The 25,679-nt window shown below is 39.1% G+C and overlaps 1 protein-coding gene across 1 annotated transcript in view; it reads left to right on the plus strand.

The window, feature by feature from the left end:
• The window catches only part of LOC126204306 (histone-lysine N-methyltransferase 2D-like), a 338,750-nt gene that overhangs the window by 237,914 nt on the left and 75,157 nt on the right, over positions 1 to 25,679 (plus strand). Inside the window, exons 13-18 of the mRNA XM_049938692.1 lie at positions 9,509 to 9,685; positions 17,126 to 17,271; positions 17,498 to 17,568; positions 17,689 to 17,805; positions 19,767 to 20,000; positions 23,170 to 23,294. Of these exons, the coding sequence (XP_049794649.1) occupies positions 9,509 to 9,685; positions 17,126 to 17,271; positions 17,498 to 17,568; positions 17,689 to 17,805; positions 19,767 to 20,000; positions 23,170 to 23,294 (870 nt within the window). The remainder of the gene's footprint in view (positions 1 to 9,508; positions 9,686 to 17,125; positions 17,272 to 17,497; positions 17,569 to 17,688; positions 17,806 to 19,766; positions 20,001 to 23,169; positions 23,295 to 25,679) is intronic.

Raw genomic sequence — 25,679 nt, forward strand, 5'->3', positions numbered from 1 at the left:
TGGTGAATTGCCGTTTAGCTTGGTGGCTGGAGTCCTGCAGTCTCTTAACACCTGCCCAATGTGGTTTCCGAAAGCATCGTTCTGCAGTTGACCATCTTGTTGCTCTCTCCACTTATATCATGAACAATTTTCTCCAGAAACAGCAAACAGTAGCAATATTTTTTGATCTGGAGAGAGCATACGATACCTGTTGGAGGACAGGCATCCTCCGCACACTGTTCTCGTGGGGCTTTCGAGGTCGGCTGCCACTATTTCTTCGCGAATTTATGGCAGAGCGCACATTTAGAGTGCAGGTGAACACTACTCTCTCCCGTACTTTCTCCCAAGAAAACGGGGTACCCCAGGGCTCCGTGCTGAGTGTTGTACTGTTTGCCATTGCCATAAATCCAATTATGGATTGTCTCCTTCCCGATGTCTCAGGCTCCCTCTTTGTAGACGATTTTGCGATCTACTACAGCTCTCAACGGACCAGCCTTCTTGAACGACGTCTTCAAGGCTGTCTCGATCGCCTCCACTCTTGCAGCATCGAAACAGGCTTCCGCTTTTCTCCCAGTAAGACCGTTTGTGTTAATTTTTGGCGTCGTACGGAGTTTCTTCCACCCTCCTTACATCTAGGACCTGTCAACCTTCCGTTTTCGGACATCACTAAATTCTTGGGTCTTATGTTTGACAGAAAACTGTGCTGGTCCTCCCACGTTTCCTATCTTTCGGCTCGCTGTCTGTGATCCCTCAACACCCTCCGTGTCCTGAATGGTACCTCCTGGGGAGCGGACCGAGTGGTCCTCTTCCGCCTCTATCGCGCCTTAGTGCGATCGAAATTGGACTACGGAAGCATAGTTTACTCCTCTGCTCGGCCGTCTATTCTTCGGCGTCTCGACTCTATCCACCACCGTGGATTACGTTTAGTGTCTGGAGCTCTTTACACCGGCCCTGTGGAAAGCCTCTATGCTGAGACTGCTGAACCTCCGCTGTCCAATCGGCGAGCAGTCGTTATGCTAGCCATCTGTCTTCCATGCCTGCTAATCCGGCCCATGTCATTATTTTCGACGCCTCCTTGGATGTAGGGTAGGCAGGTCGCCCTTCCTCCCTACTACCACCAGGAGTCCGCTTCCGTCAACTGCTCCATTCTCTTTCCTTCCGCTTTCCTAAAACCTTCTTGACAACTTTGGGTACAGCACCGCCTTGGCTTCGTCCCCGGACCTGCCTGTTCCGTGACCTTTGTCAAATTCCCAAGGATGGTACCCCTTCACTTGTTTATCGTCGGGCATTTGCTGCTCTATGTGCACAAATGAAGTAAGCCACATTTATTTACACTGATGGCTCGAAAACTTCGTTAGGTGTAGGGAGTGCCTATATTGTTGGCGACACCCCAAATCGATTTTGGCTTCCCGACCAGTGTTCGGTTTATACTGCGGAGCTTTACGCTGTTCTCCAGGCTGTCCAATACATCCGCCGCCATCAGCGGATACAGTATGTTATCTGTTCCGATTCTCTCAGCTCTCTCCTCAGTCTCCAAGCTATCTACCCTGTCCACCCTCTGGTCCACTGGATTCAGGACTGCCTGCACTTGCTCCACTTGGGGGGTGTCTCGGTGGCGTTCCTCTGGCTCCAAGGACACGTTGGTATCTGTGGAAATGAGGCGGCCGATATAGAGGCCAAGGCTGCAGTCTCTCTTCTTCAGCCAGCTATTAGATCGATTCCCTTCGTGGGGTTGTTCTTGAACGCGTCGTCGGGAGGAGGTAATTTTAACTAGACTCCGTATAGGGCACTGTCTTTTTAGCCATCGACATATTTTAAGCGGCGTCCTCCCCCACTCTGTCCCCACTGCTCTCAGCTGTGGACGGTAAGACACCTTTTAATTGAGTGCCCCTATTTTACTCCGTTACGCGCTCGTCTACAGCTGTCGCCTGATATATCGTCCATTTTAGCAGATGAAACACGCTCGGCCGATGGCGTTCTCGAGTTTATTAGTGCCAGTGAGATGACGTCAGTCATTTGAAGCTCTTTTTGGGGACAACCAACCCCTTTCTGTAGTGGATTTTTAAGCTTTCCTTCTGCTTTTAGTTTCTCCAATTTTTTGAGTTTCGTTCCCGTTGCTGCTGGTTTCCATTTTCGTTTTTTTACCGTTTCTTAAGTTACAGACCGGGCGCTGATGACCATAGCAGTTTTGCGCCCCCCAAAAAAAAAAGTTGCATACAATTTAAACTGTAGCCAGAAATAAGGGCTATAATTCTAATACAATCTATAAAATCTACAGAAAGAAAATTAGAGCCAGATGTGCAAATGTAACTGTGGAAATAACAGTAACTGAGGTAGACAGAAAAGTTCATGGTGCTACCATACACGAGCAATTTTTCTCAAAAAGTAACACATTTCGTAATACTGATTTTAAATTAGCTTCTGCAGAGAGAATCAACTAGGAATGAACATAACACACAGAACAGACAAAGCTCAAAAATACAGCAAATAAGAATTGTGGCACAAAACTAAATGCAGTGACTGTGGTGTATTCTATGTCTGACAAACAGGATGAAAATTTACTAAAAGATATAAAGAACACATGAACAAAAGCGAAGGCAACCTCTCTACATTTAGTAATGCATTTTGGAGACAATTGACACTCTACAATAGACATAAGTACTAATCTCGGTATTATTTGTAGAGCTGAAAAAGGAAGCTACATGAACATCTTTGAGGATATAGAAATCTACAAACATTTGGCAAATATTCCTAATAAATCTTAAACAAATTACCAGAACTCAGAAATAAATATTTTGTTGATGTTATCAGTATATGTTTTATCAATGACTGAGTATTCAGAACAAAACACAGTCCCAAATTTTACACAAGATATAAATGGATTTTTGTCAAAGATATAAATTTAACAACAAACATACAAATTGTTTTACATATTACACATAAATTGATAATGTAACAACCATGAACAAATATGGTGAAACAAAAGATCACATTTGGAAAATAATTATCAAGATTTTGTAATGTACATAAAAAATAATACAGCCAAAAATCACTTTTTTATATGTAATCATCACATAGGATAGGCATTGAGCCAGAAGCAGAATGAAAAGGCTAGTGAGCATTTAAGATTTCAGGCAAAAGGCCTGCTTCAAAAATAGAAACACACACACACACACACACACACACACACACACACACACACACACACACACCTCACTCACAAATGGTAGTTATAGTTATCGATATATGTGCTGGTAATAGCAAGATTATAACTTGATATGGTTCAAGAATGATCCATTGATCAAAACCGGTAGCAGTAAATAAAATATGAAAAATCAACTATGGTAAATTATTTTTACAATAGTATGATTTCATACACTCTGTGGCCATAGTTTACTGCAGAAGTATTCTTGCAACAAAAAATTAAAGAAAATCTTCAGAGAGCATAAAGAACGAATGCATGCATATATAAAATGCTGACCTTTTTTCTTTTACTGAAAAACACACAGTTTTTAGTAGAGCTGCAAAAGTAGGACTGAAAAATATGTTCATTAATCCCTTAACCTCACAACTTTTTTTAGATTATGTTCAAAAAATGATACTTTTTTATTAATGAAATCGTCCTGTAATGAGTGACATTCCATACAGACACATAACAACAGCTTGTAAAGCTCAAAATAATGAGTTACAAATTTTGAAGATCACCAGTAATATAATTCTCAGTATACTTGTGCACTGGACTTTAACTAAAATATCCTGAAACTTGAGTAATTTTTTTAGTTTGTATGTAGCTGGGAAGTGTAGTCATGTATTTCATAACAGTATCAAGTGAACATAAGTCCTGGAGGAGTTCACTGAAGCACAATGGATGTATTGATATCGTGCCGCTGGTGAGTACGTTATCTAACTGACGAAATGTCGTCACTTTAAGTCTCTAATGATGTGACATCATTCTTCTTGACTTTCTGAGTTGCTAAATTTAATATCAAACTCAGGATAAATATCCGATCTCCGGGCGGGGACGACTCAAGAGGACGTCATTATCAGGAGAAAGAAAACTGGCGTTCTACGGATCGGAGCGTGGAATGTCAGATCCCTTAATCGGGCAGGTAGGTTAGAAAATTTAAAAAGGGAAATGGATAGGTTAAAGTTAGATATAGTGGGAATTAGTGAAGTTCGGTGGCAGGAGGAACAAGACTTTTCGTCAGGTGATCACAAGGTTATAAATACAAAATCAAATAGGGGTAATGCAGGAGTAGGTTTAATAATGAATAAAAAAAATAGGAGTGCGGGTTAGCTACTACAAACAGCATAGTGAACGCATTATTGTGGCCAAGATAGACACAAAGCCCATGCCTACTACAGTAGTACAAGTTTATATGCCAACTAGCTCTGCAGATGATGAAGAAATTGATGAAATGTATGACGAGATAAAAGAAATTATTCAGGTAGTGAAGGGAGACGAAAATTTAATAGTCATGGGTGACTGGAATTCGTCAGTAGGAAAAGGGAGAGAAGGAAACATAGTAGGTGAATATGGATTGGGGGGAAGAAATTGAAGAGGAAGCCGCCTTGTAGAATTTTGCACGGAGCATAACTTAATCATAGCTAACACTTGGTTCAAGAATCATAAAAGAAGGTTGTATACCTGGAAGAATCCTGGAGATACTAAAAGGTATCAGATAGATTATATAATGGTAAGACAGAGATTAAGGAACCAGGTTTTAAATTGTAAGACATTTCCAGGGGCAGATGTGGATTCTGACCACAATCTATTGGTTATGAACTGCAGATTGAAACTGAAGAAACTGCAAAAAGGTGGGAATTTAAGGAGATGGAACCTGGATAAACTGAAAGAACCAGAGGTTGTAGAGAGTTTCAGGGAGAGCATAAGGGAACAATTGACAGGAATGGGGGAAAGAAACACAGTAGAAGAAGAATGGGTAGCTCTGAGGAATGAAGTAGTGAAGGCAGCAGACGATCAAGTAGGTAAAAAGACGAGGGCTAATAGAAATCCTTGGGTGGTTGTTGTTGTTGTTGTTGCAGTCTTCAGTCCTGAGACTGGTTTGATGCAGCTCTCCATGCTACTCTAGCTTGTGCAAGCTTCTTCATCTCCCAGTACCTACTGCAACCTACATCCTTCTGAATCTGCTTAGTGTATTGATCTCTTGGTCTCCCTCTACGATTTTTACCCTCCACGCTGCCCTCCAATGCTAAATTTGTGATCCCTTGATGCCTCAAAACATGTCCTACCAACCGATCCCTTCTTCTAGTCAAGTTGTGCCACAAACTTCTCTTCTCCCCAATCCTATTCAATACCTCCTCATTAGTTACATGATCTACCCACCTTATCTTCAGCATTCTTCTGTAGCACCACATTTCGAAAGCTTCTATTCTCTTCTTGTCCAAACTGGTTATCGTCCATGTTTCACTTCCATACATGGCTATACTCCATACAAATACTTTCAGAAACGACTTCCTGACACTTAAATCTATACTCGATGTTAACAAATTTCTCTTCTTCAGAAACGATTTCCTTGCCATTGCCAGTCTACATTTTATATCCTCTCTACTTCGACCATCATCAGTTATTTTACTCCCTAAATAGCAAAACTCCTTTACTACTTTAAGTGTCTCATTTCCTAATCTAATCCCCTCAGCATCACCCGATTTAATTTGACTACATTCCATTATCCTCGTTTTGCTTTTGTTGATGTTCATCTTATATCCTCCTTTTAAGACACTGTCCATTCCGTTCAACTGCTCTTCCAAGTCCTTTGCTGTCTCTGACAGAATTACAATGTCATTGGCGAACCTCAAAGTTTTTACTTCTTCTCCATGGATTTTAATACCTACTCCGAATTTTTCTTTTGTTTCCTTTACTGCTTGCTCAATATACAGATTGAATAACATCGGGGAGAGGCTACAACCCTGTCTCACTCATTTCCCAACCACTGCTTCCCTTTCATGACCCTCGACTCTTATAACTGCCATCTGGTTTCTGTACAAATTGTAAATAGCCTTTCGCTCCCTGTATTTTACCCCTGCCACCTTCAGAATTTGAAAGAGAGTATTCCAGTTAACGTTGTCAAAAGCTTTCTCTAAGTCTACAAATGCTAGAAACATAGGTTTGCCTTTTCTTAATCTTTCTTCTAAGATAAGTCGTAAGGTTAGTATTGCCTCACGTGTTCCAACATTTCTACGGAATCCAAACTGATCTTCCCCGAGGTCCGCTTCTACCAGTTTTTCCATTCGTCTGTAAAGAATTCGCGTTAGTATTTTGCAGCTGTGACTTATTAAACTGATTGTTCGGTAATTTTCACATCTGTCAACACCTGCTTTCTTTGGTATTGGAATTATTATATTCTTCTTGAAGTCTGTGGGTATTTCGCCTGTCTCATACATCCTGCTCACCAGGGATCACAAATTTAGCATTGGAGGGCAGCGTGGAGGGTAAAAATCGTAGAGGGAGACCAAGAGATGAATACACTAAGCAGATTCAGAAGGATGTGGGTTACAGTAGGTACTGGGAGATGAAGAAGCTTGCACAGGATAGAGTAGCATGGAGAGCTGCATCAAGCCAGTCTCAGGACTGAAGACCACAACAACAACAACATCCTTTTTGAAAATCATTGCATAAATAGTACAAGAGAGAGACTGAAAGTGCTTGTTTTGTTGTTGAGTATCCAAAACTGCACACAATAGAATGATACGTAGTGGTAACTACCTCATCCAAAACGTGACAGCCAGCTACAAATGTAGTACCAGATGCTCTGTAGCAGTTTAACACTAAACTATCAGAGCTGAAGTAGATGAAAGTGGGATTTTATTTTTCCGCAGGTATTTTCTTAAGTTGCCAGAGTATTCTCATGATTTTAATAGAGGATGCATTGGGTGACAGTTAGGCACATTTAAAATATATTTAAGAGGAGACTAAGCTATCGGAGAGAGTACTTTGTCGGATATAGGAGGGAAAAACAAATGGACACACACACACTTAAATTCAGGCCAGTTGCCATTTAGGAACTTGTAAATGGTCAGACTGTAACAATCTACTGACCTAATCTGATACATATCCTATAAACAGACTCACCCTACATCATTTCGATAAAGAAATAGTTCAGATGATATGTGGAATGTGACCAACTAACCAACCATGTATCCTCAAATGCGGCCCACTTCGAAGATGAGGACCACTAATTGAAAATGTCTGGTAAGTACATTCATTTGCAGCATCAGTTCCATTTATATTGTGTCAAACTATGCACACAACATTCTCCAACAGAACGGACTGCTCATCCACTGCCTCCCGAGTTTATTTTGTTGAAAACTGTTACAGTAAATGACAAGGTTAAGTGTTGAACAATGGAAAATCCAGGATGGAATGTAACAACTATATCCTCACTCACAATTACTTCGCCTTTGAAGGCATTAACTACAAACAAATCTCTGGTACGGCTATGGGCACCCGAATGGCACCATCCTATGCCAACCTATTCGTGGGCCATCTGGAGGAATCATTCCTAAAAGCCCAGAATCCTAAACCCCTCACCTGTTTCAGATTCATTGATGACATCTTTGATAACTGGATTGAAGGTGAGGACATTCTATCCACTTTCCTCCAGAACCTCAACAACTTCTTCCCCATTTGCTTGACCTGGTCCTACTCAACCCAACAAGCCACCTTCCTAGATGTTGACATCCACTTAAGGGATGGTTACATCAGTACCTCCATCCATATAAAACCTACTACCTACTAGCAATACCTCCACTTCGACAGCTGCCATCCATTCCGTACCAAGAAGTCCCTTCCGTACAGCCTGGTCACTCATGGTTGTCGCATCTGCAGTGACGAGCAGTCCCTCTCAAAATATACCTAGGGTCTCACTGAAGCATTCACACATCGTAATTATCCTCCCAAACTTGTACAAAAACAAATCTCCTGTGCCGTATTTTTCCAGTCTCCCACCACCTCCCACAGTCCGGCCACAGAGGAGCATTCCCCTCGTAACTCTGTACCATCTGGGACTGGAGCAACTGAATTACATTCTCCACCAGGGTTTTGGTTACCTTTTGTTGTGCCCTTAAATGAGAAATGTCTCACCCACTATCCTTCCCACCCCTCCTACAGTGGTATTCTGCCGTCCACCAAACCTACACAACATACTCGTCCATCCCTACACAAGCCCTGCTCGCAATCCCTTAACTCATGGCTCATACCACTGTAATAGACCAAGATGCAAGAACTGTCCCATACATCCTCCTACCACCACCTACTCCAGTCTGGTCACTAGCATCACCTATCCCATCAAAGGCGGGGCTCCCTGTGAAACCAGTCATGTGATTTACAAGCTTAGCTGCAACCACTATGATGCATTCTATGTAGACATGACAACCAACAAGCTGTCTGTCCACATGAATGGCCACCGACGAACTGTGGCCAAGAAAGAAGTGGACCACCCTGTTGCTGAACACGCTGCCAAACATGATATCCCTCATCTCAATGACTGCTTCACAGCCTGTGCCATATGGATCCTTCCCACCATCACCAGCTTTTCTGAATTGTGCAGGTGGGAACTTTCCCTGCAGTACAACCTACGTTCCCGTAACCCTCCTGGCCTCAACCTTCGTTAATCACTGTCCTTATCCGTCCAGCCCCCTCTCTGTTCCCATTCCAGCACTACACAGCCATCATTTCACCACCACACCCACTCTTTTTAATTTCTTTATATTTCTCTCCTTTCTGCCAGTTACCCCTCCCCACCCCACCTACCTGCAGCACTTCTCTGTCCACCACTCCCACCATACTATACCTCTCCCTCCCCACCCCAGCCTCCTCCTTACCCCCACCCAGTTGCCACTCCCATCGTGCACTGGTGCTGCTGCTCGCAGTATGGTTTCAGTTGTCTGAGACTGCAGGCGCGCGCGCGCGCGCGTGTGTGTGTGTGTGTGTGTGTGTGTGTGTGTACTGCTGACATAGGCCTTAATGGCCAAAAGCTATAATTGTGTGAATCTTTTTGTTGTGTCTGTCGTGACTTAGTGGTTCCGCTATATGGTGAGTAGCAACTCTCCTCTCTAATAAGATTAAATGTTGAATAGGGGCCCACTAGACGACATGTAGTTTTTTAAGCAGTGGAACTAAATGTGTGTATTTTTTGTGTCTAGGTGCTATTACGCACTGTCAGCACAGAGTATGAAGAAATTATTTAATCACCAGCCATATTGACAGACCATTTTTTCAGTGTCTCATATCTGTTGTATGTATATGTACCTACAGGTGTGCCACTAATGGAAGGCATGCTTTAGACTATCTTCTTAAATTCCTTTCAGAGCCAGTTTCACTTTATATACCAAAGAGGGTCCACTCATTTTGATTTTTCTTGTAGGGACTAAATTTTCATCCATTATGACATCATTTATAATAGCGTTAATGGTATCAGAATACCAGTGTGGAAAGAGGAGTAACTGTATTTTCCTATAGCACACTAAATATATGTGGAAATAGAAAATTTTTCATCTTCTGTTTCAGACTCTGCTGTTGTTACGGTGACCATGGAAAAGTCAGAGCTACGAAAAGTTCTGATAAATTTTGGACGTGGAATGCCAGTGTTGTTCCTCTATACAAACCGTCTAGCTGCCGAACGTATTAGGCGGACTCTTAGCATGGAACCTAGTCGTGGACCTTATTATGATCCCAACAGTCTAGGTAATTTGAATACGTAGATTTGAAAATTTTGTTGCTATTAAAATGTAATACTTTATATTGAAAATAGAAGTTGAACATAAAATAGCTTGAACATAAACAAAACAGATAATATTTCGATTTAACTATGTGCTTCTGAACATATGTAATATCCAGACTTAATTTTACTTGGAAATGTCGTGTGTGTTGATTGTGTTAAAGTAGCACACAGAGGTTTATTCACATTTATTCATCATATTACTTTATGACTGTCATAAGTGAACTCTCATTTATTCTTCTCTGGCCTTTTTAGTTTCTGAAAGTGTTTTGAGATGTTGCCATTTCTATTCTTATTACTGTTAGGCATTTTTCCACTGCTTACTTAATGTAATAATTAGTTTTCTTTTTTAAAACTTATAAAAGTCTTACCTATTATGGATGTGGAAAATGATGACACTGATTAATAAAGATTATGAGAAATGACCGCAATCAGTTGCTTTTGTGTTGGAAGAAATGCTTTTATTTTATCATTACTGGCTTGTTGCCTAGCAAAGCATGATTGGTTGGTATACAGTAATATCGACAACATTAGGAAGAGGGTAGATTGCTACTCACCATAAAGATGACCCATTTAGTTGCCGACAGTCCCAACAAAACAACTGTTACACTTCATAGGTTTTTGACCTCCTTCAGCAAAGAAAACACACGCGCGCGACCGCTACAAGCAGCAGCTCCGACTGGAATGCGACGTGTCATTTGAATAGCATTCTGGACTGGGGCGTAAAAGGGGGAGGGATAACAGGATACGGGTGGGTGGGAGAGGAGTACTGTCTGGCAGGGCATGTAGGGACTGGTTGGCAGCCTGATGAGTGTCTTCTTTCCCATCTGCTTCATCTGGTCTTCCTCAGCCCAACAAGCCACCTTCCTGGATGTTGACCTTCTCCTATCTGTTGGTTCCACCCACACTACCATCCACATTCATCCTATGAACCACCTGCATTTCAACAGCAGCTGTCCCTTACACACCAAAAAATTTCTCCCTTTACATTCTGGCTACCTGGGGTGACATATGTGCAGTGTCAAAACTCCCTTTCCCAGTATGCTAAAAGTCTCACCGAGGCCTTCACAGACAGGCACTATCCCATCCCTCCCCTCTCGGACCTAGTCCACAGACAGATTTCCCTGCCATTTCTCCACACATGCCCAATCCTTCCACCACGCCTAAGAGCCCATTGCAAACATGTCCCACCTTCGTCACTGTCAGGTGCAGTGTCTTCTCTCCCATCTGCTTCACCTGACCTTCTGGGGTGTTGACCTTCTCCTCTGTGATGGTTCCATTGGCACATCCTTTGTCAGGGCTTTGATTATCTATCATCACACCCTGAAACAAGGGACATCCTACCCAAGATCCTTCTTACCCTCATAAAATGGTTTTCTGTTACCCACTCAACCACCACAGCATCCTAATTCATCCCTGTGCCACTTCCAGGCCCAACCCCTTGCCGTTGGGATCGTATCCCTGTGGAAGACCCAGGTGCAAAACATGCCCAATCTACCCACCCAGCACTTCCTATTCCAGTCCTATCACAGGCTATCCCATCTATGGCTGAGCTGCTTTTGAAAGCCACCTTGATGGGTACCAGCTCTGCTGCAATCACTGAGCAGCCACTGCTAAATTTGTGCCAAGAGCAAAGTAGACCACCCTATGGCACAAAGTGTAGCTGAACATAACATGTTTGATTTCAATGGCTGCTTCACAACCTGCTACCCTATGGCACAAAGTGCAGCTGAACACAACATGTTTGATTTCAGTGGCTGCTTCACAACCCGAGCCATCTGGATCCTGCCCATCACTACCACGAGCCTTTCTGAGCTGTGCATATGGCAGTTATCCTTGCAATGCATTCTCTACCCCCAGAGCCATTCTGGCATCAACCTGTGGTCTTCTACTGTTGCCACACCTCCACCCAACACTTTCTGCTGTCAGTAATAGCGCTTTCTCCCTTTCCATGTCCCATCACCCTCATTGTATGCTGCCCTCTGCCAAGTGCACCTGCCTGTTGTTTCCCCTTCCCTGCTCCTCTCTTTTTCCGATCCTCACCTCCTGATGCTGCGCATGGCGGTCTTGTCAGTCTGCCATCTAATCCCTGCATGCTGCTCCAGAAATTTACAGAATATTTTTTCTCTGTGATAGCAAATGTGTGGGTTGCAGTGCAAACTGTTAAGTATCCCCTATCCCTGGCACGTAGTCATGACACTTTCTTCCCAAGTACTGTATTGACTCGAATCTAAGCCGCACTTTTTTCCAGTTTTTGTAATCCAAAAAACCGCCTGTGGCTTAGAATCGAGTGCAAATTAAGCGGAAGTTCTGAAAAATTTGGTAGGTGCCGCCACAAAGTCAGTAAATAAATTAAAAAAAAAAAAAGGTGGAAGACAAGCTTTTTTCTCCGACTCGAGTTTCGACCACTGCATTTTCATACATTATCCAACGAAGTAAATACAAATTCCATATTGTGCATCTTCGAATGTAGCAGCATTTCAATGTACTACGAAAATCCGACTGGCAAGACTGTTTGGGATGTTTGTCAATATGGCCAACTGTACGTTCTGAATTTTTTCCTACCTGTGAGAAGAGTGGTTCCTTATAGGAACTTTTATGAATTGTGAATTGCATGCTGTATTCTCTTCATCATAAGAATAATACGAATATAAACCTTTTGCCATCTATTCTTTCGTGTTTGCTGCTAACTCATTTAAATCCTGTCTGCCTAATAAACTACAAAACTAGAGTGAGACAACAGCAAACGTGGAAAAATATAGATATCATCCCATGTTTATACTCGTATTATTCTTTTGCCTAATAGTGATACAGTCAGAAATGAAGCACGACAATTGACTAGATTTTTAAATCTAAGATGACTCTAATTTCAGTGCAGAATGTAATGTACTAAAGAGGCGTCTGCAAAGATTTTCAAACAGAGAAAAATTTTTGCTAAACTCTCGTTCAGAACATCTATCAAACGCTGTCTATTATTTGGTTCTTGTTGATCATTATCAAAGAAAGCAGGAGTGTAGGTAACAGCAAATAGCAGTTTCTTCCCATTGTTTCGCTAATGAGACGATTCCTCTCTCTCTCTCTCTCTCTCTCTCTCTCTCTCTCTCTCTCTCTCTCTCTTTTTAATTGTAAGCGGCAGTAGCGTCCACAAAAGCAAGGCATGCCGCGAGCGGCGACAGGTCGTAAACACTCATTATCAGAATGCGACAAACAATGCATGACACAGTACAGTAATGCATTTTCAGCTTAGTGTGACGTAAACACCTATAACAAAGCGAACGGCACTTATCAGATCAAAGAAAAACAAAGAATCAATTCAAACCAGAATTAGTACACGAAAAAGGAAGGGTACTCATATAAATACGGACGGAGTGCCTACGCATAGCAATGGCTACCTGGTAAAGCTTAACTGCTAAGCTTACGACTCGAACCAAACTACTGTAGCTGTATCGTCATTCATTAGACCTAAATTGTGTCCTCATATTACAATGGACCAACTTTGTTTCGATTTGGAGGTGCGGCCTAAAACTTTTCTCTCCCCTTGAATTTCGAGTCTCAAATTTTAGGTGCGGCTTAGATTCGGGAAATTTTTTTTTCTTTGATTTCGAGTTTCATTTTTCAGGTGCGGCTTAGATTCGAGTGCGGCGTAGATTCGAGTAAATACAGTAGGTGTGTTAAATACTAAAACTATTAGATAGATGCAAATTACAGTTTGTAGTGATTAAAAGTGCGTCCTATGTACAGTGTTTCATATTTCACAACTTAAAAAAGCCAGAATGTAAAATATATCTAAAAACACCATAAAATATGGAATTACGAAGCTATATAATAAAAAAGTGAACAAAACAGTCCCTACTGTAATAAGACACGAGAGAAAATCCATGTAGACATGTTTACATTTACCCATTATATAAGATTCGAATCAATATTAAAAATAAATTTGACCATCAATATTTTAATTGAGTAAGTATCAAAATAATAGCGTTACATATTAAAAAACCCAAAATTATTTTTATTGAAACAAAATTGAGCATCCAGAGAGAATAGTGACGCAATGTGATTTGTATTGCTCCTCAACAGACTGTTGACTATCTTTGGCCACATCTCCAGTTCCATGTTCATTCAAGCAGTGTTCATGTGTACATTGGTGCTCTTGGCATTGTGCCTTCCACCATGTTGCAATTCATCGACCAGTCACCTCTGTGATAACCACTTTTGTAGGTTACAGACAGTTATGAAAGGCTACATTGATGCAGTTTGTTATTGGCAGACCACATAGGACCACAAACTAATTCATACGAATGTGCTCAGCTTTGAATGTTATTCTATTATGCCTCCTTAATCTGATTGTTACGTTCTGAGCTAGGCTGTGCTGTATGTCTATAAATGATGATACCCCTATCATCTTAAAAACAGTCTTTAGACCAATCATTTAAAACCTAGTAAACAATGGGGCACACTTGACTGAATACCATACATTTGTCTATTATATCATCATATGGGTTATGTCATGGAAGGTGGAAAGGGGCGAAGGGAAGAAGGCAAAAGGAAGGAGCAAAGTAATAGGCATAGTGGAGGAAGAAACTGATCAAACATTGGAAGTGTAGTCAAAGATTAAATGTTGGGGAGATAGGATGGCCTTGGATGATACTGTGTACTGAAACTGGTAGCCAGTAGGCAAAATAAATAAATTGTGATTATAGACTAAAACTTTTTTTTTCTGATTATATCGGACGTTACTCCAACTGATGGTGTATTGGGAATATGTAGTATTTAACTGGTCATTTTTGCGTCATGATTCCTTCTGGACCAGCCTATTCCAAGTGAAGTGATTAAGAGATCGGGAAGAATGGTGGCAGAAATCCCTGTCTAGTCTTCCAGATTTAGGTTGTCTTGTTATCCACCAGAGCTTCAGCTCAAGGACTTAGTGTCTGGTCATCATACCCTAACCTTACATTAATTCTAACCAGCAATTGAATTTGCACAACTACCTTATCTTTCACAAGCAGTGTTCTTCTAATTGAGCCATCTGGTCAAACTTTATGTATGTCTCATCTTTTGAATCAAGTGCCACTCGCCTTAGGCCATGTCCTACATAAGCTACAGAAGTGATAGCGTGTGACAGCCCTGGGTGACAAAACAATATGACTGATACAGTTACGGAGGTGAAATAGGTTGACGACAACCATGCCTGTTCCGGTCTTCTGCCACAGCTGGCTACATTTGAGTTCAAAAGTGTTTTAATCTTGTCACTGCAGCATGTGTGACAGGGACAGTGACAGCTGTGAGTCTTTATCAGTCAGCACTGGAGCAGATATACCAGCTGATGTGAAATACTTACCATCCGATTTTAAGAACACTATGTGATGAAAATATTTGGTTCTTTCATATCCTACAGCTTGATATCTTTACTAGAAAAAGGACTGAATTTGTTTTTGTTATTCATCATAGTTACTGTGCTGCACATAACTAAGTAAATGACTTTTTAGTAGTTTGCATAGGTAAATCACATTGCATAGATGTTGAGAATAGTTTTATTTAGAAAATACATTATTGTGTATGAAATATATCCAACATATAAAAATTGTATATAAAGTTGAGGGCAGAATATCTCCTTTCTTCCTCGAGATACTTGTTTTTATGTCCGGCGGGCAGGATGCACACAGTGTACCAAATTCCATTACCTGCATATAGAGAATTGTGTGAGTGTAAAAATTGTCATATTTTATAAACCGTTCAAAATACTGAAATGAGGTTTCTTACAAATGACAGCACACACAGAGAACTTATTTTGTTGTATGATTAACGCTCAAAATGTTTTGGTCAGTGTTTGAGTGCAGTGATAACAAGACTCGCTCTAAATTCCACTGTGGGTTTATATCCAAATTTTCATAGCAAAATGAAGTGTGGAAAATGGGCAAGCGGGGTATCATACCAGTGTGAGGTCTAGTTTTGCAAATAAATATCGAATTATTGGAAAGTTTTCGAGGTAATTAAGGAATACTTAGAGAGTTGAGGGGAAATTGAAATATTTCAAGAACAGCTGCTGCTAGCTATGTAAATGAAGTGTTAAAAAGTTTATCTCTTCTTCTATTTTGTGCATGAAAAGACATTGGTGAGATATATAACTGTCAAAAAGAATTTTTTCGAATAAAGTACTAAATTTATATCATTTTAGGAACTTAAGCCACTAGGAAGGCAAATAGGGTTAGTAAGATCATGCTTTCTGAATAAAATAAATTAAAAAAAAATAAAATGAAATCAGTCAAATATTTTGTGAAAAGGATTGTTGCTACTCACCATATAGCGGAGAAGCTGAGTTGCAGGTAGGCTCAACAAAAAGACAGTCAGAAAATGAGCCTTTTATGGAAGTAGGCAACATACATACACATGCGAACGAGCGAGCGCGCGTGCGTGCGTGCGTGTGTGTGTGTGTGTGTGTGTGTGTGTGTGTTTTGTTCCATAGTTCAAAATTTTTGTGAAATGGTTTGTCTAAAAGAATTAAAATACATTAGAGAAACATTTGACATGCCTTTGAATGATGTTCGAAATCTTGTACAGCTAATGAGATGCTTCAAATGTCTCTCTAATCTACTTTATTTCTTACTTTTAGACAAAGCATTTTGCAAAACATTTAACTTTTTTCCTTTTTCTTTTTTCTATCAAAAATTTTGTGTGTTTGTTTATGCAGACTATTTGCATTAATTGAAAGACTTGGCTTAGCATTGATTACTGATGAATTACATTCCCAACAATCAAATATCAGTCAAATTTCATGATTGTTCAGTGAGTTTTATTATGAATTTAATGTGTGAGATACCCTGGGATAGGTGCGTATTCACTTAAAAATCAAGTACTTGATAAAACTTTAAAAATATACTTTGAGATGCAGTGCAAGGAGTATGGATAAAACTTAGTATGTAGAACAGGTGATAGGATTGTAGGTGAGTCACTTAAAATGTAAATAGTAGTCAGGTGCGAACGCGGCACCCACAACAGTTCAGATTACTAACCAAAGACACTACCACTAAACCTCTGAACCCTCATGGGGGAGTCACTCATTTTTATGAGCTGACGTTAGGCAGTCATTTTTCGTTCTTATTGGCTGATGAATCTGCTTATCTGCATATATTCAAAGAATGTGTATTATGATGATTATAGTTGATATAATTTATAAAATTCTTCATGTAGATTCCTCTTTGGAAATTTATTACACAGCTTTCCTTTATCGCCCTATTTTCCTGTCACTTCTGTCACTTAGGATGCAGCCCTATGTTCCATCAAGGCAATGGACTGCCATTATAAAGTAGGTATTCCACCTCTTAGTTTAAGCTTGTGTTTTGCTTGTTGTGTTTTGTTTGTTATGCTGAATATTTACCATGTCAGAGTAATCGTTTGTCCTTTTGCAGATGACACTCAGAGACGGATTACGTTGCTGCCGGAAAGAATATCAGAAGAGAGCAAAGTGGCCCTTAAAAACATTTTTGAAGGTATTCTTAGTGAGCTCGATAACAAGGAAGCGAATGAACTTCTAGTTCGTGCTTCTCCGAGAGAGGTTTGTGTTGACAGTAGAAGTGTGTTGGCTATGTAGTGAGTAATTCTAATAGTATTTACAAATAAACCTTCTTTCTTTTTTGCTTATGTATGAAGCAGCAGTATTGCAGATTTTTGTGATCTTACCTTTCATTTACAGAACAGACATAAATTTATTAAACCATCTTACAGTGTACGTGTTTTCAAATGAAACACAAACAATATGATGATCTGTATTTTGCTTCCAGATTCAAAGTCTGATAAAGAAAACAAGTGGTGGATCGTCAAATTCCGTAAGAATAAAGAATGAAATACAAACGTAAGTGCTTTCTCCTGTTGTGACAAGTTAAAATATTTTCATTAGTTCTAAAGCTTTGTGGATTTTAATATCTCTTGAAGGTCTTCAAGTCCTAACAGTTTCATTTTTTCTTTGCTATAGAATCATAATTTATCCACCTCCGCCTGCGAAAGGAGGAATACCAATAAATACAGAAGATTATGCTTGTTTGGGTGAAGACCAGTTTCTGAATGATGTAATAATAGACTTCTACTTAAAGTAAGTAGCTTATTGTTGCATACAGTTTGAAATGTATTACTTATCAAAGAAGTAATCTAGAGTTGAATTAACTTTCTTGTGGATTTCTCCCACAGTTTACCACTAAGTGTCTCTTATTTGCCTATCTCATTTTAATGAACACAGTTTTGAGATGCAGTACTTCATGAACACTTGCTTACTTGATGAAACCCTCTCATAAACAACAGTAGAGTTTCGGATGGAATATATTTAGCATATCACCCACATGTGATGGAAATTTTTGACCAATTAAATCAGTGTGTAAAGTAGAGACTTGAATGTGACGAGAGAAACAAGTGACAGGCTGAAACCTTGTCAGTCTGTGCAAAATTCATAGACTGCACAGTCAGTAGAACAAGTGTTGCAGAAGGTAAGTGACCAGTCTCAAGTCTCAGTCTGGCATACAACTCAGATTCACTTGGTTGTCAAATATTTCTCTGCCTGTCATATGAAGTATACTAGGTATTCAGTAGTGGAACTAATTGGAATCTTCCCTTTATTAGCTGTGGTACTTCCGCAAGTATCCTGTTGATTTTGCATTTCTTACAGCTGCTTTCTGTAATGACATCTTTGTTAGTAGGATCTAAAAAAATCCCATTTCGAAAATATGTACCTGTGTTATAACTTATGTGCAAAATATACCTGAGACTGTATTCAGGACCATTGTCTGTGAACAAATCCTTCACCACAGCTAATAGAATACACATCACAAACTTGCGCAGCTACATTGTGCCAGCACTACTGCTAAACAATGGCAAGGAGTTGTGCGTTGAAGTGGGCTAGCGAGGAAGAGGAGGTGAGAGGTTTCAGGGGGGAGAGAGTTGGGGAAGGTGGATAATGGTTCGGAGGAAGACACAACAGGTGCACATGATTTGAATATGACAGCAGAGACAGGCAGGGGGAGTTGGGTGCTGTGCAAAGTGATGTAAATGAGAGGATCAGGAGGTGGGAATGGAGAAAACGTAGGAGGAGGAGGAGGAGGAGGGGTGTATGAATACAGGGCGAGTGACGCTAGGGTACTGGGGAAGAGAGCGGAGATGGATATGGGGCAGAGGCTAGTGGAGCTTGAGATCAGTCATCAACAGACTTAGTTCATAACACTAAACAGCAAACAAATTTTCTTTGTACTATAAGTGTCAAAGCAGAGAGGACATAAACTTCCTTGAATGGTTTACTGAAAGACTGACAACCAGCGGAACATGAATGAGCACCAGCGAATGCAAATTGAACATGACTGACTGCTGTTCGCTCTTGCTTGTCTACTGTTTACACGAAGTTCTCAGTGTGCTGTTTGCTCCAGTGTAAACCAGACTCGACAGTCTCCATGACGCCATACAGCTATCTGTATAGTAAAAGTTGAAGCTAGACTTGCATTAAAACAATATCATTAGTTGATCAGTACTTGAGTCAGAGTTCACATACCCATTTCATTGTGGGCTGTATGTGATTTCTGGACAGTGGAAGCTGATGCAGTGATGTGTGTGCCACTCGTTGAACCCAGAGCAGATGGTGATGGTTTATTGACACAGGCACATGTACAGTCATTGACGTACTCTTAAGTCAACGCTGTGAACAAAGGTGAGTGGTCAGATACAGCCATGTGAACCAGATAGCTATCATCTCTTACCGTGATCACATTGGATAGTCATTGGATAGTCTTGCAACATAGTATTCACAGGTTCTGTACATGCATGCCGTGCACAAGCTGAAATGCTAAGGCATAACAAACCCATTTCCCAGAGGCACATAAATAATACTGAAACTATGTGGGCTGTAGGACGATTCATTCTTCAGAGCTCTAGAGTATGCATGCACACACGTAATTGTACTGTTGTTTTGAATACAATATCTCTCTATTTACTACGTTGTTGTATTACCTGAGTGTAATCGTTCCATATTCATTACAATTGACTAGCTGTGTAAAAATTTTGTTTTTTTTGCAGGTTCCTAACTCTCTCTTCATTGACTCCAGAAGATCAGGCTCGCACACATGTATTTAGCTCTTTTTTCTACAAACGCTTAACAACGCGGCCTGCTAAAGTTTCAAAGCGCCCACATCCAATTGAAGACGATCCAAAGTTGTCTGCTGCAGAGAAGAGGCACAGTCGTGTGAAAGGCTGGACAAAACACGTTAACATTTTCGAAAAAGATTTCATCATAATACCAATAAATGAACAGTAAGTACACTGACATCGTGGTTTGGCGGTAGAGTTCCGTGAGTGACAATCTGTGTTGTGTACTTGTTGCCGCTATATTCCGCAGTTGTTTCAGAATACTTATCAGTAAAAGTGGTTACTACCCCAATAAATGTAAAATAGTTTCACTGTAGAAAATGTATCACTCTTATATGTTAATGACAGGTTATACTGCTTCTGCCGACAAATATGCAAATAATGTAAATCGTGCCCAGTTAAGTTTTTGCAGTATCTCACACTCCAAAAAGTGCACATTGTGCTTTAAGTGAAGTAGTATGTTTCAGATGACCATGAATTTCTTAGCTGCAGTGGAGACTTATATTTTGCATTTTATAATAACATTTTCAAATTTAGCATGAAACGATTTTATTATAATTCTGCATTCTTCTGGCTGCTGTACATTTAAATTGCTGCCACTAGTATAGAATGATAGAATGGCTTAAACGTTAAAGACAAAGGAACCATAACATTTTAATTTTCAGAAATTAATATAGGTACTCAGCATCGATATTTTAATAATACAATATTTTATTTATTTAAAGGTATGCGCTCATCACACTGACTTGTTCTGGTTTCTCTGACACTAGGAGTATCAAAAAGTTGTTATGAAGTTATTTCTATTATGATTCTTGAGCTGGAGGGAGAGTGTAGTTCTGATAGAGCAATCTAGGGAATGAAATTGGTCATTCATTACCTTTCCCACATCTGGAAGTGATCAGAATCGAAATTTCAAATGGCGTTTATTAAGATTTGGTTTTAAAAATTCTAAATTTACTGATGCACATTTCTGAGGGAGATTGAAAGAGACCTTATTAGTCACCTCTCACAACCTGGAGTTCTAAATGATAGCTTTTGTGACTTTTGGTGTGGCTGTTTTCCTGTGTGCTTCCATTGGAAGGACTACTCATTTAGAATTTTAAATTCCACAAATATTATTAATAAAGTAGCAAGACTAACAACAAATAGTATTCCTGCTAAATTGTAGTAGGGCTTTGTTGATAACAACAGATAAAGGGATCGTGGAAGAACAGAGATCACATTTAAATTACTGGCAGTAGTGTTTTGTTTACCAGTATATCTAATTTCAACCTGCAAAATATTGATTGACAACGTCCACTGAAGCAGAAATCATTGTTGTTAATTTTCAAAAGCAATAAAACACTGTTCTAGTGTGATAAGGTGTGCTGCATTAGATGCTGAACATTGACGACTTGTGCTGTGCAGTTGTAAGTCTATCGGGATACTTCAATTAAATGATATTTAGTGTACAGAAGTAATTTTCCTTCCCTGAACTGCTGAAAATCATTTTGTTACTTTTCTCTTCCCTTCTTCTTAAATGCCATTCTCTCCTCTCCAAGTGATCAATCAATTAATTCTGAAATAGAGATTTAGTTAATAGCCAGCAGTTATTACTGTTTTGGTGTTTAAATAGCCAGTTTCTTCTCCAAAGCACCGTGTAAATATATCCTTAAGTGCTCAGCTTAATCGGTGCATAATGAGTGAATCCATAGATGTGCACGATGAGTAAAGAAGTGTAAGTCTAATATCTGCAGTTTTGACTTTAGCCCATATTTTTAATGTCCACGCACTTTTACTGGCACACACACTTGCATCTGGGAAAGAAAGTTAGTTCTGTTCCAGTCCATTGCCAATACAGGTACTCTGAATAGTTGAAAGAAGGTTGGTTCTGTTCCAGTCTATTGCCAGTACAGGTCTTAAATAGATATGCACTCAGGACAGAACGTCAAGAATGAGATGAATCTTCTAGGCATTCAGTAACACTATTTTCCACCTTATTGATTTTAGTAATACTTACCGTGTAGGGAAGTAATGGAACATACAAAAGAAATATTGTACCAGAAATTATCAACATTCTCAATTCTTTTTCAATGCCCTCTCTGTTTTCAAGCAACATTTTAGATTATAAATCTCATCTATAGTTACGAAGGTTGTTCCACTTCTCATGACACTTGTGCACATTGTGTGACTGTGACTATTTTACTTAAATTATACTTAGAAATTTTGCTTTTACTCTTTGTGTCATCCATATTTTGACATAATTATCACTTTCTTTTCGTCCTGTTGAGAATATTTGGAGTAAAAAAATTTCAAATAGGTTAACCCCTGCTGAGACATACAGGGTTGTGATTATGACAGTGCACTTCATTCTGCACTAGTGAAATTAAGAAACTGGTTCAGTAATGCCAATATTGCCAGCTGGATTGTCATTTGTTCACCTCATAACTTATTTTCTTAATTATGATATTGTCAATTAAATTATGCAGAGTATTGTAAATGGTTGCTAAGTTTTGTGCCATGTTCTACATGTGAAAATTGTGTGATAGCCTAAATGAAATCCTATACTTGGTGGAGGCAGATCACAGTTCACACAATTCATGTCATACATCCTACGCACAGACCAAATAACTGGTGACTCTATGTATATGTGTAAACTGAGGCTCTAGGTGATACCAGTTACTCACATGTTATGTGGAATGGTGAAATACTGTCATTGCTGTTGTCCTGTTTGGTAGATTGCTCGATACAGTTTATTTCAGAGAAGAAATATTGTAGGAATCTGACAGTGGAGCACATAGGTTTAGTCCATCTGGACTGATGAGAAATGCAGTGAAGCAGTTTTATAAGGAATGGAAGAGGAAAAAAGCCTTGCAATTACTTTCAAGAAGTGGAAAACAAAATTCGTTTACATAAACATAGCAGCTGGTTAACATGTACCTTTGATGGAAAATTTTGGATCAAAAAAGCATGAGCAGTGCACAATAAAAGGTAGTAGAAGCTATTCTCCTGGTAATAAAAGTCAGAAGTCTGTTTCTAACATGTTGCTGAAAGGCAAAGATATCGGTGGGTAGCATTGTTAAGAAATATTTAGAAACTTTGTTATATACCTGATATGTCAGTGTCATGATTTTTAATATGTGCATCATGAGCTTTGATCTCGTGCAAACGTAGATTCCATATTGGATGCAGCTTGCGTCTGTTAGATTGCTGTAAGTCTGTTACATTGCTGTTAGTGGCACTTACTGCAGATTTACACAGTAATTTTCTTAAAAATAAAATTGATTTATACTTACATTTCATTAAGCACATTTGTTGTGTGTGGTTGTTGCGAGTTAAAACCTTTTTGTTGCAGCTGTCATTGGTTCCTAGCAATTATTTGTTTTCCTGGTTTAAATGGCTGTGTGCGAATGTCTGACAACACTCCAGTAAAAGAGCTCCCAAAAACACGTCGAAAGGCAGTCACTCAGAAAAGTATTGGTGAGTTAGCTGTTGCATACGCTAAGGCATGTGTGTACTAGCATGAGAGAGAGAAAATGGAAAATATTACTACTAAGAAATAGTCTCCCTGATCTTATATGTAACACAGAAACACATTCACTATTTAAATACAAAATTAGTATCGACAAGTTTTTTTTTCCCTTTTCCCTTCCATTATTATTCATTGGTGAAATTCAGTTACAAATTTCTTTCTTAAATTTATATATTACCGAATAGTACTATTAGGAGTTTTACTATAATCTAAAGGACGCAAGTTGATGTTTTAAAAAATCATTTCATGGTGCACTATGTTTATGTGACACGTATCACTTGCCACTTATCTCCACTACTTACTCTCATACACTACACTGAAGGAAATCTTGAAAGTTTTATTCTGCAAACCATCAGCAAGACACATGAAGCAACAGATGTGCACCATCTGTAGGGCTGAATAAAATTTGAGTTTATTGAAACTGTGTTTCTTGAAATAGAAATTACTCTGAGATCTGTAGTAGTCGTATAAAGTATGACATTACCTTAACTTCTAATGGTCAAACACAGCTTGATAAAATGTTAATTCTGCTGACAGAAGCAAATTATTTCATGTAAAGTTAATGTGAATCAAACGGTTTTCAGTGTCACATATTAAATGTTCTAAAATATAATGACGAAAATAGCAAATACATTTGATGAATGAAAATAAATGAATAGGTAAAGTGTAAAGTGTTTTTCCCAGCATTTCGAAACATCAGGATTTGCCCAACAAAATACATACTCAAAGACAAATCAAACAGCGTTTGTTTTCATATTACATACCAAATGACATAAAAACTCTATTTTCCTTTAATGAAGCTCACATTTTTACTGTGAAATACTTTTTTTAATGAAAATTGTTTTATCTGTTTATGTCCTTGCTAGCTTACGTAGACTGTACGTTCTACACAGTGGCATTTTTTTGTAATCGAATTTTTATGTTCACAAATTGTAACAGCTTCCAAACTTTTTAATGTTAAATAAGGTCATAGAAGCATGGTCTTTGTCTGATGTACTTCTGACCAAAAAGCATATCTGATAGCTGGAGTCCAAGGCTTTTGTTGATCATGCTTTTTGCACTCTTGTGGTGATATTTCCATAGAAGTGAAATACCAATTTTTGTAGATTTACTTTCAAAAAATTTTTAAATAATAGCTTCAAAATTGCCTTAATAGTGACATGTTTCCAGAAAGCCATAGATCCCTTATGTCACACACTTAGGAGTGTAATTTTGCACAGTCCCTTCTTAAATGATGCCAATGGTGTAACACCCGCACACTCTCCAGATTTAAATTTTATATCATTTGCCATATGGCCGGATGATAATGAAACAGTGAATCATTCAGACCCTATTTCACCCCCTTAGGAGTTGAATTTCCAGAAATGGCGAAACATTTTTTATTTCTAACTGAGAAGCCAAATAAATACCAATTATAATAGAGACAACTTTAAAAATGCTTTTGCAATTAAATATTTTCATAAAACATTTCACCCCTCCCCTCTTTTCTTCCCCTTACGGATTGAGTATCCAGATATAGTGTAATGTGTATTTTTTTTATTTCTAATGGAGAAGCCAAATACACATTTTCATAGATTTAGTTTTAAAAGTCAAACAATGGAAAATCCAGGATGGAATGTAACAATATTATGAGAAGGAAAGTTGCTACTCACCTTATAGTGGAGATGCTGAGTCTCGGATTGCCACAACAAAAAAAGACTATCACAATCAAAGCTTTTGGCCATTAAGGACTTTGTCAACAGTAGACACACATATGCACTGTCATATCTGATTGCAGTCTCAGACCTGAGACTGCAATCGTTTGTGTGAGTTGCATTTGCGCGAGTGTGTGTGAGTACGTATGTGTGTCTATTGTTTACGAAGGCCTTAATGGCTGAAAGCTTTAATTGTGAGAGTCTTTTTGTAGTGCCTATCTGCGACTCAGCATCTCCACTATATGGTGAGTAGCAGCTTTCCTTCCCATACTATTGTATAGCTTTAAAAGTGCTTTCATAATGAAATATTTTATAAAACAACCCCTTAGGGATTAAATTTCCAAAAATACTGAAACATGTATTTTTTTTTATTTCTAACTGAGAAGTCAAATACCAATTTTCATTGCTCAAACTTTAAAAATAGTTTAGTAGATCTTTAATAATTTATTAATAAAAAGCTTTCGCTCACTGTTTTACTTCTTTAGGGTTAAATTTCAAAAAATGCTGAAACATGTATTTCTTTATTTCTAACTGAGTCAATAGGTATATCTGGGGAGATAGAAATTAATTAATAACTGCTTGAATATTAAATTAAACAACAAGTTTACTGTTACCCGTCACCGTTTTATTTATTTCCAC

This window comes from Schistocerca nitens, chromosome 9 (genome assembly GCF_023898315.1).
Source record: "Schistocerca nitens isolate TAMUIC-IGC-003100 chromosome 9, iqSchNite1.1, whole genome shotgun sequence".
Lineage (NCBI taxonomy): Eukaryota > Metazoa > Arthropoda > Insecta > Orthoptera > Acrididae > Schistocerca > Schistocerca nitens.